Genomic DNA, 13492 nt, shown 5'->3' with positions numbered 1-13492 from the left:
AAGAGTGAAGCCTAAAGATGAGCGAGCATACTCGCTAAGGGCAGTTACTCGAGCGAGCATTGCCCTTAGAGAGTACCTGCCCGCTTGGAAGAAAAGATTCGGGTGCCAGCGGTGTGCATCAGTGATATATTCAGGACATCCTGCAGCCACATGTGTTCCTCTCATGGCGGCTTCCAGGAGGCAGCAGGATAATGGTCAGCCGGGCACACAAGGGGGGGGGGGGGGGTCACAGGAATGTCCCCACAACATTGTCACACTTCCGTGGCTGCCCGGTCACCAGATTTATCACCAATAGATCATGTACAGGGCCATCCGAGACACCTAGAGTACTAGAGCCTCAATGCCCACCCTACCTCAGGGATATTGCCAAGACCAGTGTGAATGGATCCCCTTTTTGGACGTAATCATCTGATACATCTATTCTGCTAACTAGGATTCTTCAATGTACCAGGGTCCTTCTGAGGGTCCTGTTACGTCTGGGGTGAGTCTACACCATCACATTCCTTTATTACACCATCTTACTCTGCCTTTGGAGTGCTATTAATCTGACTTTTCGTTATCTTGTATCCAAGCTAGAGGCGGTACAACAGGGTACTAGAACCTCCATGCCCGCCCGTATCACATCTTGTATCCAAGCTAGAGGCGGTACAACAGGGCAGTAGAGCCTCCATACCCGCCCATATCACATCTTGTATCCAAGCTAGAGGCGGTACAACAGGGTACTAGAGCCTCCATGCCTGCCTATATCACATCTTGTATCCAAGCTAGAGACGGTACAACAGGGTACTAGAGCCTCCATGCCTGCCTATATCACATCTTGTATCCAAGCTAGAGGCGGTACAACAGGGTACTAGAGCCTCCATGCCCGCCCGTATCACATCTTCTATCCAAGCTAGAGGCGGTACAACAGGGTACTAGAGCCTCCATTCAAGTGTTCAGCTTTCCACAATAAATTCTCCTTTGGCTCTCCTATTGTAATCACTTACTTATATCAAGTAAGTTGCATTTGATTCTGACAACTTCTTCTAGGGAAGGGATCCTTTTTGACAACGCGTGTACATGCATACCTGCTCCCCATGAGCCAATCCCCCATGTGATTAATTAAAATCAGCAGAGCGAGATCCATCACATTTAACAGACATTTCTATCCACAAATACAGAGCCATATTGTGTAATCCTGTGGGAGGGCTGCCGGTCTTCAGATCCCCGTCATCAAAATGTATCGACAGTTTCCTCATAGCCACGTCCATCATTTAGTCCATCATAAACGGCACTTGTGCATTTTTGTACGCAACCATGAGTCAATACAGCGTCCACAGCAACTCAGCCTTCAGTAAAATGCACACGTGTGAAATCCACCAATCAGTCAAGGTGTGCGCAACATCCGCCAGTCAATGCAAGAGTTTATCTACCTTCACATCTGCAAGCTATTTCAGCATCCATAGCAACTCAGGTTTCAGCATATGTGTTGTATCAACCAACTGATTGCAAAAGCGTGCCAATCCGCACAGGAGCTCATCTCTCATCTCTTGTACTCACAGTGCCAATACAGCACACTGCCCGTGGCGGACCCACCATGTCACGGGAACCACTGCACTGGGGTGCTAAGGCACATAGTTTTCCATGACCGGGTAGCACCACTCACAAATTGCACTTAAAGGGGTTGTCCCGCGAAAGCAAGTGGGGTTATACACTTCTGTATGGCCATATTAATGCACTTTGTAATGTACATCGTGCATTAATTATGAGCCATACTGAAGTTATTCACTTACCTGTTCCATTGCTAGCGTCCCCGTCTCCATGGTGCTGTCTAATTTCAGCGTCTAATCGCCCGATTAGACGCGCTTGCGCAGTCCGGTCTTCTCCCTGGTGAATGGGGCCGCTCGTGCCGGAGAGTTGGTCCTCGTAGCTCCGCCCCGTCACGTGTGCCGATTCCAGCCAATCAGGAGGCTGGAATCGGCAATGGACCGCACAGAGCCCACGGTGCACCATGGGAGAAGACCCGCGGTGCATCGTGGGTGAAGATCCCAGCGGCCATCTTGCTAAGGTAAGGAAGAAGTCGCCGCAGCGCGGGCATTCGGGTAAGTACTAAACGTTTTTTTTTTTTTAACACATGCATTGGGTTTGTCTCGCGCCGAACGGGGGACCTATTGAAAAAAAAAAAACCCGTTTCAGCGTGGGACAACCCCTTTAATGGCAGACCCCCCTTTTATTTCCAAAGATCCTGAATCTCCATCCAAGAAGCGGATATGCCAGAAAACTGTATTCTTTTGAAAGAGAATGGTAAGCTACCACTCGATGACCGCGGATCCTCCAACCATGCAGCCCCCACCACAGGAACCTCTACAAAAACTTTTAAAATATACGTCTGCACATCATAAAATACGAATTGCCGATGCATACAGGATTACACAATACAGCTCTGCACGGGTGGATAGAAAGGTCTGTTAAATGTGATCTGTGATGGGTCTTGGGCTGCTGATTTTAATTAATCATAATTAATCGCATCGGGAATTGGCTTATAAGGAGCAGAGATATTATATATATAGGGATATTGTGGCTATTTGTATGCTTGAAAAAGGCTCATTTGAGCCGGAACATTGCACTTTATACACCGCTTTGATCCTATTGGGGAATGTTTTTCGTGGATGAAAGGTCTTTCAGGAGAATGAAAAATCTTTCAACCAACTATAAGCTGAAAGTTTGAAACATAGCTGACTTCCTTCCAGAGGATGATAGTCTGTCATCGGTCGGCTAAAAAGGATCATTCGTTGTTCAACTTCACCTGACAAACGATTGTTTTGGCTGATGATAGCCATTTTCATCAACTTTATTCTAATGTATAAGGGTAACTCTAGGTTAGGCCGCCTTCACACGGCCGAAAATAATCACGTGAGATTTGTGCTTTATGAGATGCACAGATATGAACGCCATTCTTTTGAATAGGGTCATACACATGAGTGACGTTTTCCTGCTTGGCACTGCGATGCAGGAAACCAATCGCAGTATTTTCTATCTTTCTACATGCTCTTGCATGGCAGCGCCAATTGTTTTTAATGGGGCCAGCGGCAGCATCGCGCCACGTGCCAGGTGCATACGATGCAAGGTCTTCCATTGAAAACAAGGACTGCTACATCCCCAAAATGATGCAAGGCAGTTTTGATATAAACAAACCTCACATCCGCGGGGAATTCATACGGTGGCGAGCGTGATATCATGCCATGAATCACAGCCCCATATCGCGCTTGCCCGTGTGAAGTTAGCCTTAGGGTATGTAAGGATAAACTAGAGCAATAACATGGGCTGTGAACGCCCTCACATCAATGTGTCGCTGTTTCTGCTCATGGTCCTGAATTAAAGATCCGGTTGTTCTTGTCAGCTGCTCGCATTCTTCTTGCAGCTGCGACATGGTTTTCTGGATGTGACTAATCAGTTCTCCATCCTACAAGAGCAAAATGAAATGTTAAGAAAGATTGTGAAAAACCAACAAACACCAGGAAAAAAGACTAAGGCTAATACACAGGGGCAATATCTGGAGTTACAGACTAAATATTTTCACTGTTGCCCAAAATTTGGTGAATGAGCAAATTTAAAAAGACAAGAAGAAAATGCTCCCTAAATTTCGTGCTCTCATTTGATCCCATTTCAAAACTCATTTTGGAATCAGAACTGAGAAATATAAAAAGGAATTCTTGTTATCCAGCTCTGATAAGAGTCAATGGAAACTCCTGCGCATCACGCAGCAAAGATGGGTCAGGTCTAGTGATGAGCGAGCATTGCCCTTAGCGAGCACCTGCCCGCTCGAGAGAAAAGGTTCGGGTGCCAGCGGCGCGCAGGGAGCTGCAGGGGAGAGCGGGGAGATCTCTCTCTCCCTCTCTCCCCCCCCCCCCCCCCCCCCGCTGACTGCCGCTACTCACTGCTCCCCTGCGCCGGCACCCGGAACCTTTTCTCTCGAGCGGGCAGGTACTCGCTAAGGGCAATGCTCGCTCATCTCTAGTCAGGTCCTATCTTTTCTCGCAGCACAGACTTTAGATGCTACCATTTTAGATGCGATCTTTCACGCGCCTATTCTGCGCTAAAAATCACGATTGTGTAAACGAGGCCTTAGCCTAAGTTCACACAAGCGAGTGCTAGATCAGGCGGTGAATCACGGCTTGATATCGCACTCGCTGACATGCGACTTCCCCACGGATGCAAGGCCTATTTGTATCAAAACCGCCATGCATCACTTCGGGGAAGTAGTGATTCTCCGCCATGGCTGACAGCTGCTGCGGAGGATCGCAGAGTTAGTCCCATTGTTTTAAATGGGTAAATTGCGCATTGCCCTCTCGTGTATCTAGCGCACAGTGCGATGCTGCCGCCAGCCCCATATCAAGAAGTTATTCTACAGTCCTCAATGGAGAGGGGTGAGCAAGCATGGCCTAGAGTTGCAGTGAAAATATATGGCAGCTATGTGTGTCCTGCTGCATATTTCCTGCAAACCATTCACCTGATTTTGTAGATATTGTGGTTTATCCGCTGCTGATGGCTCCATGGTGGGTTTTTCCTGCTTTTGTATTTTACGAAGTTCCCACAGCTCCTTTTCAATTTCTTGGATGGTGGCACTTGGGAAAAGAATGAGACATTTAGGGCGAATTCACACAGTAGGATTGCTGAAAAAGTTTGGCTGCAGAAGGGGAGCCAAAGTTCCACAGCAATATACAATACCATGTGGGTGAATAGGGCTTTAACTCTAACCCTAAGTTAACTGTAAGCTTAACTGGAGCAACCAGTGTCAGACAGCTGCTGCCAAGACAAACAGGATCATAGGATGCATCTAAAGAGGTCTGGGGGCACCTGATGAGAACATGGTACTTCCTCTTTACAAGTCACTGGTCAGCCCACACATGGAATATTATGTATGGTTTTGGGCACCAGTACTCAAGGAAATATCAAAGCTTGAGCGGGTACAAAGGTGGGAAACTAAAGTAATAAGTGGAAGGGACGGACTACAATACTCAGAGAGGCTATCAAAATTGGGGTTATTAAGTTAATAACTTAAGGGGCGACCTAATAACTATATATATCATCTCAGGGTCAATACAGAGATCTCTCCCATCACCTGTTTATACCCAGGACTGTGACTGTAACAAGAGGGCACTCGATACGTCTAGAGCAGGGGTGTCAAACTCATTTTCACCGAGGGCCACATCAGGTTTTTGGTGAACTTCAAAGGGCCGATTGTAAGACAGTCTAGTAAGGGCTCGTTCACACCAGCGTATTTGCATACATAATATGCAGAGAACAGAAGCCATTGATGTCAATGATTTCATTCACATAATGTATATTCTCACACAGCATGACCTATATTGTTTCAAACTACGCACCCCGATAGGCCATTGAAGTGAATGGGCTGCGCAAATACGTGGTGACTGCGCAGGAAGCCTATGTATTCAATGCATATTTGCGCACCATCTCAGGGGCCCATCTGCGTTCTTTTCTGCGTGCCCAAATACGCAGGCATAAGCGATTTTCGATTGCGCAAATACGTAGCGTATTTGTGCGACCGAAATGCAATTACGCCCGAGTGAACGAGCCCTAATAGTGACCCCCATAGTGGTCGCAGTAGTAATAGTGACTCTGATAGTGGCCCCAGTAAAAATATTGACCCCCACAGTAGACCAGTTAGTAATAGCGATCCCCACAGTGGCCCCAGTAGTAATAGCGACCCCTACAGTAATATTACTCCCTCCCAGCAGCAATATTACCCACTCCCAGCAACAATATTAACCCCCCCACACAGCAACATTAACCCCCACCAGCAATATTAACCCCTCCCCCCTGCACCAATATTAACCCCCTCCCAGCAACAGTATTAACCCCCACCCACCCAGCAGCAATATTAACACATCCCCCCCCCCCCTCCTCCCCTTCCCAACCCGGCAGCAATATTAACCCCCTGCCAGCAACAATATTAACCCCCTCCCAGCAGCAATATTAACCCCCACCAGCAATATTACCACCCCCACCCGACCCCCGCAGCAATATTAACCCCCTGCCAGCAACAATATTCACCCCCACCAGCAATATTACCACCCCACCCGACCCCCGCAGCAATATTAACCCCCTGCCAGCAACAATTTAACCCCCACCCCCACCCCCCAACACACCAGCAATATTAACTCCCTCAGCCCCGGCAGCAATCAGCATTATTAACCTTCTCCCAGCAACAACAATATTAACCCTCACCCCCCAGCAGCAATATTAACTTCCCCCTTCCCCAGCCATGTGCTTACGAACGGTGCTGAGCCCGGGTGGCATATGAACTTTTCCCACAAGACTTCTGCACTATTGAGCAATTCCAGCAACCTGATTGGTTGTTTGGTTCTCTGGGTTGGCTGATTCCCCAATCAGATTGCTGGAATTGCTGACAAGTGCAGAAGTCTTGTGGAAAAAGTTCATATGCGTCCGGGTGTGCACTGACATCAGTGAGCAGCACGGCACGCTTCCTCCCTGAGTCCTCTCCTGCGGAACTGAAGAGCAGGGGACTCGGGGGAGAAGGGATCAGCGCTGTCAGTGTGATTACCAGCGGGGAGCTGCGGCACCCCAGCTGGTAATCACTACAGTGGTGAGCGGCCGTCGGCACACCGCGGGCCACATAACACAAGGCAGCGGGCCGGATTCGGCCCGCGGGCCTTGTGTTTGACACATGTGGTCTAGAGGAAAGAAGGTTTCTACACCGACATAGAAGAGTTCTTTACTGTAAGAGCAGTGAGACTATGGAACTCTGTCTGAGGATGTGGTGATGGTGAACTCACTAAAAGAGAAAGGGTCCTGGACACCTTTCTTGAGTGTAACAGTATTACATGTTATAATCATTAATAACTTCAGAAGAGTCGGTAATCCGGAAATTATTCCGATTGCCAGATTGGAATCATGGAGGAATTTTTTCCCTTAAATGGGGAAAATTGGTTTCTACCTCATTTGGGTTTTTTTCTGACTTCCTCTGGATCAACATCGGGGGTTAATAGGCTGAACTGTATGGACATGTGTGTGTTTTCGGCCTTACATACTATATTACTATGTATGTTACTAATAGTAATAGTTAATGAACTATATGATTTATTGCAAAAACTTTGAAAATTTCTAAGTGGAGTGAAATGGAAAAAAACAAATTCCACCATCTTTGGGGAAGTTTTGTTTTCATGGCGTATACACTGCATCAAAAACAACATAAGTTTATTCTGTGGGTGATTGCGATGATGCCACATTTGAAACATAAAATCATTTTTCGCCATCTTCTGACAGGCATACCTTTTTTTTATTTTTCCACCAACATAAGTGTGCAAGTACTTGGTTTTTTGGGGGGATGGGGGGGGGGTGAGGTCCTGTAGTTTTAATTGCTACCATTTTGGAGTACATACGACTTTTTGATAGCTTTTTTTTTCTTGGAGATGGGATGACCAAAAAAAAGAAAAAAAAAAGCATAATTCTAGCGGTCTGTATTTTTTTTTTTCTGGTGAACCTTTACCAAGCGGGATAAATAATGTGTCACTTTGATAGATCGATTTTTATGCATGCAGCAAAACCAAATATGTTTGGGGTTTTTTTTTTTTTTTTTTTCTTTATTATAAATATAGGAAAAGGGGTTTGATTTTATTTTATTTTAAAACTTATTTTTACATTTTTTCTTAGTTCCCATAGTATTACATTATACTGCGATCTCACAGGCATTCTATCAATACATGAGTTAAAGAAAAGATCTCAATTCACCCTCCATACAAACCAAAAACATGTCGTCATGGCCTTAACAAACTCCATTTACTTACAACAAAAAAAGTCCACATTCAAGTAGTCATACTACAGGTTTTAACCCTTTCAAATCCAATTTATATCCTGGTTTTCCTAGGGGGTCTTACTCTTTTTCTTCCATTATAGAATGGTGCTATCTACTGGCTAAAGCCAGTACTGCATGAGGCGATACGTTAGATAGGCTCCGACAGCAGAGAGGCTGGCAATATACAGTAAGAGAACCCCGACGGACGTCTTCCAACATCGGAGCTGTACAGCCTTAAATCATAATGTCTTCAGATGTCAGACAGTGGATTGGAAAGGGTTAATACATGTGATATTTGTTGTGGAAACTGTGAACATATATGTTAGCTGTGGAATCATTCTCTGAAATGCAATGAGTGGAAAGCCAAACTAAAATCTGCACATTGATTTATTTCAAGATGTGTAATCACACCCTTAGGGCTTATTCAGACGGGCGTATATCGGTCGAGTTTTCACGCCCGACCGATATACGCTGCCCCTCGCTGCAAGGGGAGGAGGCGGAACGGGAGCTAGTGCATTGAGCTCGCGCCCCCTCTCCCCTGTTTGCAATGGCAGGGGCTGGATGTAGCTCGACTGATATATGCCCGTCTAAATAAGCTCTTAAGACTTTAGTCACACAAGCATATATATGCAGCTATTTACTTGCGTAAATACGCCGGGCCATCTGAATAAATACACTGAATCCATTGCATACTGCTGCCTTAACACTGTGCGCTACACGAGGCCCCTACATGGCTTGGTTTCTAGCCAACAGCAGACTTACCAACAGGACACGAGCCCAGTTGATGAATCTGGAGCATGCTGCAATGGGCGAGTAATACAATGCAATAGTCTGGGGGAAAAAAAAAATCTCTCCCAGGTATCCTCTCTGCCGTGCCAACTCTGACTTTGCTCCCAGTCTCTTTACTTACTTGAGGCTTGGTTCCTCCAACTTGTGGTCATTATTTTGGGAGGTCCCTACCGGCTCTATTGCTTTCTGCAGTTGGTCCAACTGACAACAAAAGAGAATTAGTAAATCATGAATTTATATGGTAGAAAGATAAATACAAAAATCACATAGGAAACACTGTTAGGCATTAGCGGCTCTATTACTATTAGCCATTGTAGACTTACCAGGTGTAAAATCACAAGCCCCCTAAAATCAACCTATTAAAAATTCTGTGATAAAGTGTGTGTGGTACAGGGGCAAACTGTGTTATGGGCACCAACAAATTTGTCAACCTACCTTTAAAAACCTGTTTTTGCCCTTGCAGCTGAATACCTGCCATAATAGTTTTATTTTCTGTCTCACCTTATCAGTGCCTCCTTTCAAGTCTTGCATCTCGCTGCTCAGGTTGCTCAGTTTCTCCTGTAGGTTATCTACAAGAAGGAAGTACAGTATGTCAATTCCACAGTGTTCCAAAAAACAGACTCTGTCTTATATTAATTTTTGCCCCAAACGAGGCGCTAAGTCTTATTTACTTACCCAGCAGGCTTGGTCCAGGTCCTTCCCGCTGCTCTCCAGAGTCCGGTGCAGTTCCCAACGTCCTCAGCGGGCCACACAGCATCACTTCCTGCTTACGGGATTCATATATCCCGCAAAGCGATGGCTGTGAATGGTTCTTAGAGCGCTGCATTGATTGGTTCCTCGAGCGCTGCTCAGCCAATCACAGCTATCACTTAGTGGAGGCAGGATTTATGAATTAATTAAGCAGCGGCTCAGCCAATTCATAAATCCCGCCTCCTCAAAGCAATGGCTGTGAGTGGTTCTTCGAGCGCTGCTCAGCCAATCAATGCAGCGCTCGAAGAACCAATCACAGCCATCGCTTTATGGACGGGATTTATGAATCCTCTAAGCAGACAAAGATCCTGTGTGGATAGCCGATGACTGCCGAAGGACCTAGGCCAAGCCTGCTAGGTAATGTATTCCAATATTTAATGTAATGTAATTAAAATTTTTAATGTAATGTAACTAGGGCTCCATTTCCAGGTAGGGCTTATATTTTAAAAAAAACAACACAACTTTCCAGCAGACAATTGTTGCACCACTGTGAAATGTACGAAGACCAAAAAGCAGCTTAGTTGTACGCAAGATTTGGTTTCAGTCCTTCTGCATACTAGTCATTGAAGAGGGGTTCTAATAGGCAATTATAACACTCATCACATATGGCAATGGCGCAGTTCTCTTTCAATAACTCAATGAGCAATTTTCTGACTAATCCGTAATATGACAAATAGCCATACCCTGGTCCTTCTACACATAAACCCCAATACGATGTGTACTTTTGTCGCAGGTTGTTGCTATAAGCTTTATTCACCTGTGCAATGCTGTGCAGGGAGCTATACCATGGCAAAATAATAAGTATGTGTGTTTGCAGCGGTTTTACTACAAATGTGATAAAAACTACAGAAGCATGAAATCTGGAGCAAAAAATAAAATAATGCAAGTGTTCATCTACATTGAAGTGTGGTGCAGTAATGTGGCGGACACGTCTTGCAGGGGTCACAAATGTGCTCACATGCTCAGAGATTGAATGCATGTCTTGTGAATGTGTATAATGACAAAGATCTGGTATCGTGTTAGCCAGGAGATCAAAATGTGATTGTTCCCAGCAAGAGAGACAAAGTAATCTTGTAGATAGGATACCTTTTAATGGCCAACAAAAATACATGATGTTAATGCAAGCTTTCCAACCTACGCGGGTTCTGCTTCAGGCTTAAATTAAATAGATCCGACATGTGTATTGCTCACACAAGCCCATTGGTGTTTTATTTCTGTTGGCTAACATGCTACCAAACTTTTTTCTGCTTTGTTTCTAAAACTTTTATATCCAGCTTACTTCGGTCTCCGACAGACGTGTACATTGCGGTGCGCACCTTTTATTTTCTCTAATAGTTTATACAACATTTTTAAACTCATTTGTACATTTTTTCTTGGTTCCCGCAGGGGTCTTGAACCAGTGTGTATAACATTATACCGCAATCTCTCAGGCAGGCATTCTATCAAGACACGGGTTAATCAAAATGTGGCAATTCTTGACGATAGACTTCCTATGAAAAGGTCAACAGTAATGTGCAGGACAAGCAGTACCTGTATTTTTCTGTAAAGCTCCAAGTTCTGAGCGGTCCGCCTCGTCCCTCTCCAGTACATCCACTCTCGTATAAAGCATTGCATGATCCTTAGTTGTGACTCCAGTTGGAAGAGCAAGGGTCACTCCAGGCAACCCAGGAGCAGCCGTAGTACCCAAGCCAGTCATAGAGAGGTTAGTCTCCGTATTCTGGGATGCAAGTGTCTCCAGGTAAGTTAGGTTGGTTTCATGCGGTTGTCCAGACACTTGTATCTGAGTGTCCTCCAATGTACTCACTGTTATACCGTCCTCAGTAACATGTGGGGTCTCCACAGGGTGAGCAGAGTCTTCAGCCTTACTGGATCCTGGAGTCTGAGGCAGTAAAGTGTGAGAAGTGTCCAATATGGGTCCATCAGAAACGTGAGTAGGTCCAGACATACGACTGGTGTCACTGTCACTAGGCTGTGAAGTAAATGACATCTGAGCACCCTGAGGACATTAAAAAGAATGTGTCACATCCGTAAAACTATTATTAATAGCTTTAAGACATCTTCAGGTATTATTGCGAGTTTATTGACCTAGTAAGGAAGTCATCTGGTCCAAGAAGTCAATGTATACATGATGGGACTAATGACCATGGATCCACAGAGCTGGATGCCATCTACACATTCAGGCGTTGGCTGAAGTATGTGTGTGTATTTAAAGGGAATGTCCACTTAACTAGCTTCACCCTTAATATATGTCAGAAAATAACACAATTAGGGGTGCAAGAACCAACTGACGGCTAGCAGGAAGAGGTTATTAGCTCTATACAGAGCCGATAGCCCTTCTGCTTCTAGATTAGAGATTCAGGTCTCTGTACAATGGGTCGACAGAGCAGCCTATAAAATAGTAATGTAATCTGTTGTCCCCAAAATATAGCAGCAGTGAGATCAAGAGTGAGGAGCCGAGCCCACTACATACACGGCAGGTGTTGGCCATCTTTGATAACTGACACTCGCCTCCCAGTCGCAGCTGTTAAAGGGGTTTTGTCAAAAAAATAATAATAATATATATATATATATATATATATATATATATATATATATATATATATATATATAAAAATTACCTATTCCTCCCCTGTCAGTATGATATTGCCACATCTCCTCCTGGCTCCTACAGCCCCCGGGTCCCCTCCAGCTATCAGGATCCTCTTCTTCAAGTTTTGGAGTGTCCATTAGATGTAGTTCACTTCCTGCTTCACTTCTAGCCCACTTTAGCGCACATGCACGATATTTTGCTGCTTGTCTTTCATACAGTATATGACACACTAGCGGCGAGACATGGCATATGCGCAGTCGCTAATAAAGCAGGCTGCTGAGAATTCGGCATTCCCTGCTAGGCAATGAAAGCTACGTCACTCGTGACCGGGTACATTGATCTGCAGGAAACAGAATGCCGGCAATGTACTCATCACAGAAAGAGGATCCGGCCGGAGGAGTGGTGACCTGGGGGACTGGAGGAGCCAGGAGAAGATCTGGTTAGAAGGACATAGGTCCTGCAATGCCTTACCACAGTGATCACATGTGTTATGGTATAAGTCCCCTACAGGAACATCAATTGTGTAAAAAAAAAGTGTTTAAATTAAAAAAAAAACCTTTTGCTTATTTTCCCCAATTTGTATGAAACAATAAAGCATTTAAGAAAAACCCAACATATGTGGAATCATTGCATCCATAACAACCTATACTATAATGTGAGCACACTAATTATCCTGTGCAGCAAAAGCTTTGAAAAAAAAAGTGACAAAATGCTTATCTTATTTATTTTACCTCCAATAAAGCGCAATTAAAAAAAGAATCAAAAAAGCCACATGTACCCCAAAATGGTACAAGTAAAAACTACAGCTTGTGACGCAAAACACAAGCCCAACAGAGCTCCGTTAAGAAATAAGGCAGGAAACACATAGCTATTTCCTCATGTTAAAGACCAATGATTTGTTCCGCTTCTGATCTTACAACAGGAGGATGATGAACGTGACACTCAGCACTACAACCTCCTGCAGGTAGACGTGTTCATTTCCCCATCCAGACTGGTTACCTGGTTACTGGTTTCTGGGTGGCTTGCCAGGGTCTTGTGAAAGACTTCAAACTTTTCTTCCAGTTCCTTCTACAATAAAACACACAAAGGAGAACGAAATCCTTAGACTCCATATTTTAGAATGTAGAACTAGTGATGTCTGTCCGACCATTAAACCCCACGGTTCTGCTTCAGATTCCCCTCAGATTACTTGCATTCTACTTGATCTTTTCTATCCTTTCTCTTTACGTAAAGGTGTACAAATAGTTGGTCAGAACTTCTTACTGTAGTATTTTGAGCCTTGCCCCTTATTTTATTGTACATCACCTACTACTGTAGTCCACGCTGACGCAATGTCCCTTTGTGTGGTGCGCCACCAGCGATTGTGGAAGCCCCGTTACTGAAGAAGCTGTTGCTCCCCAAAACATGCCACTTAACTACTCTTTGGTTTTTACTGGCAATCACTCTCACTCATCCAGCTTTTTGTTGGTATTTTTAACCCCTTAACGCTGCGGGCGTATATTTACGTCCTGCAACGTTAGAGTACGTATGAAGGAAGATCACGCGAC

General features: G+C 44.8%; 1 protein-coding gene across 1 annotated transcript in view; it reads right to left on the bottom strand.

The window, feature by feature from the left end:
* QRICH2 (glutamine rich 2) overlaps positions 1 to 13492 on the bottom strand; it is a 58542-nt gene that overhangs the window by 30709 nt on the left and 14341 nt on the right. The window contains exons 4-9 of the mRNA XM_066585962.1: positions 12945 to 13013; positions 10886 to 11351; positions 9107 to 9174; positions 8727 to 8806; positions 4490 to 4604; positions 3320 to 3442 (exon numbers count right to left, since the gene is read on the bottom strand). Of these exons, the coding sequence (XP_066442059.1) occupies positions 3320 to 3442; positions 4490 to 4604; positions 8727 to 8806; positions 9107 to 9174; positions 10886 to 11351; positions 12945 to 13013 (921 nt within the window). The remainder of the gene's footprint in view (positions 1 to 3319; positions 3443 to 4489; positions 4605 to 8726; positions 8807 to 9106; positions 9175 to 10885; positions 11352 to 12944; positions 13014 to 13492) is intronic.

Source organism: Eleutherodactylus coqui, chromosome 13 (assembly GCF_035609145.1).
Source record: "Eleutherodactylus coqui strain aEleCoq1 chromosome 13, aEleCoq1.hap1, whole genome shotgun sequence".
Taxonomy (NCBI): Eukaryota; Metazoa; Chordata; class Amphibia; order Anura; family Eleutherodactylidae; genus Eleutherodactylus; species Eleutherodactylus coqui.
The sequence above is the reverse complement of the archived record's forward strand: the minus strand, read 5'-3'. Positions and strand labels throughout refer to the sequence as shown.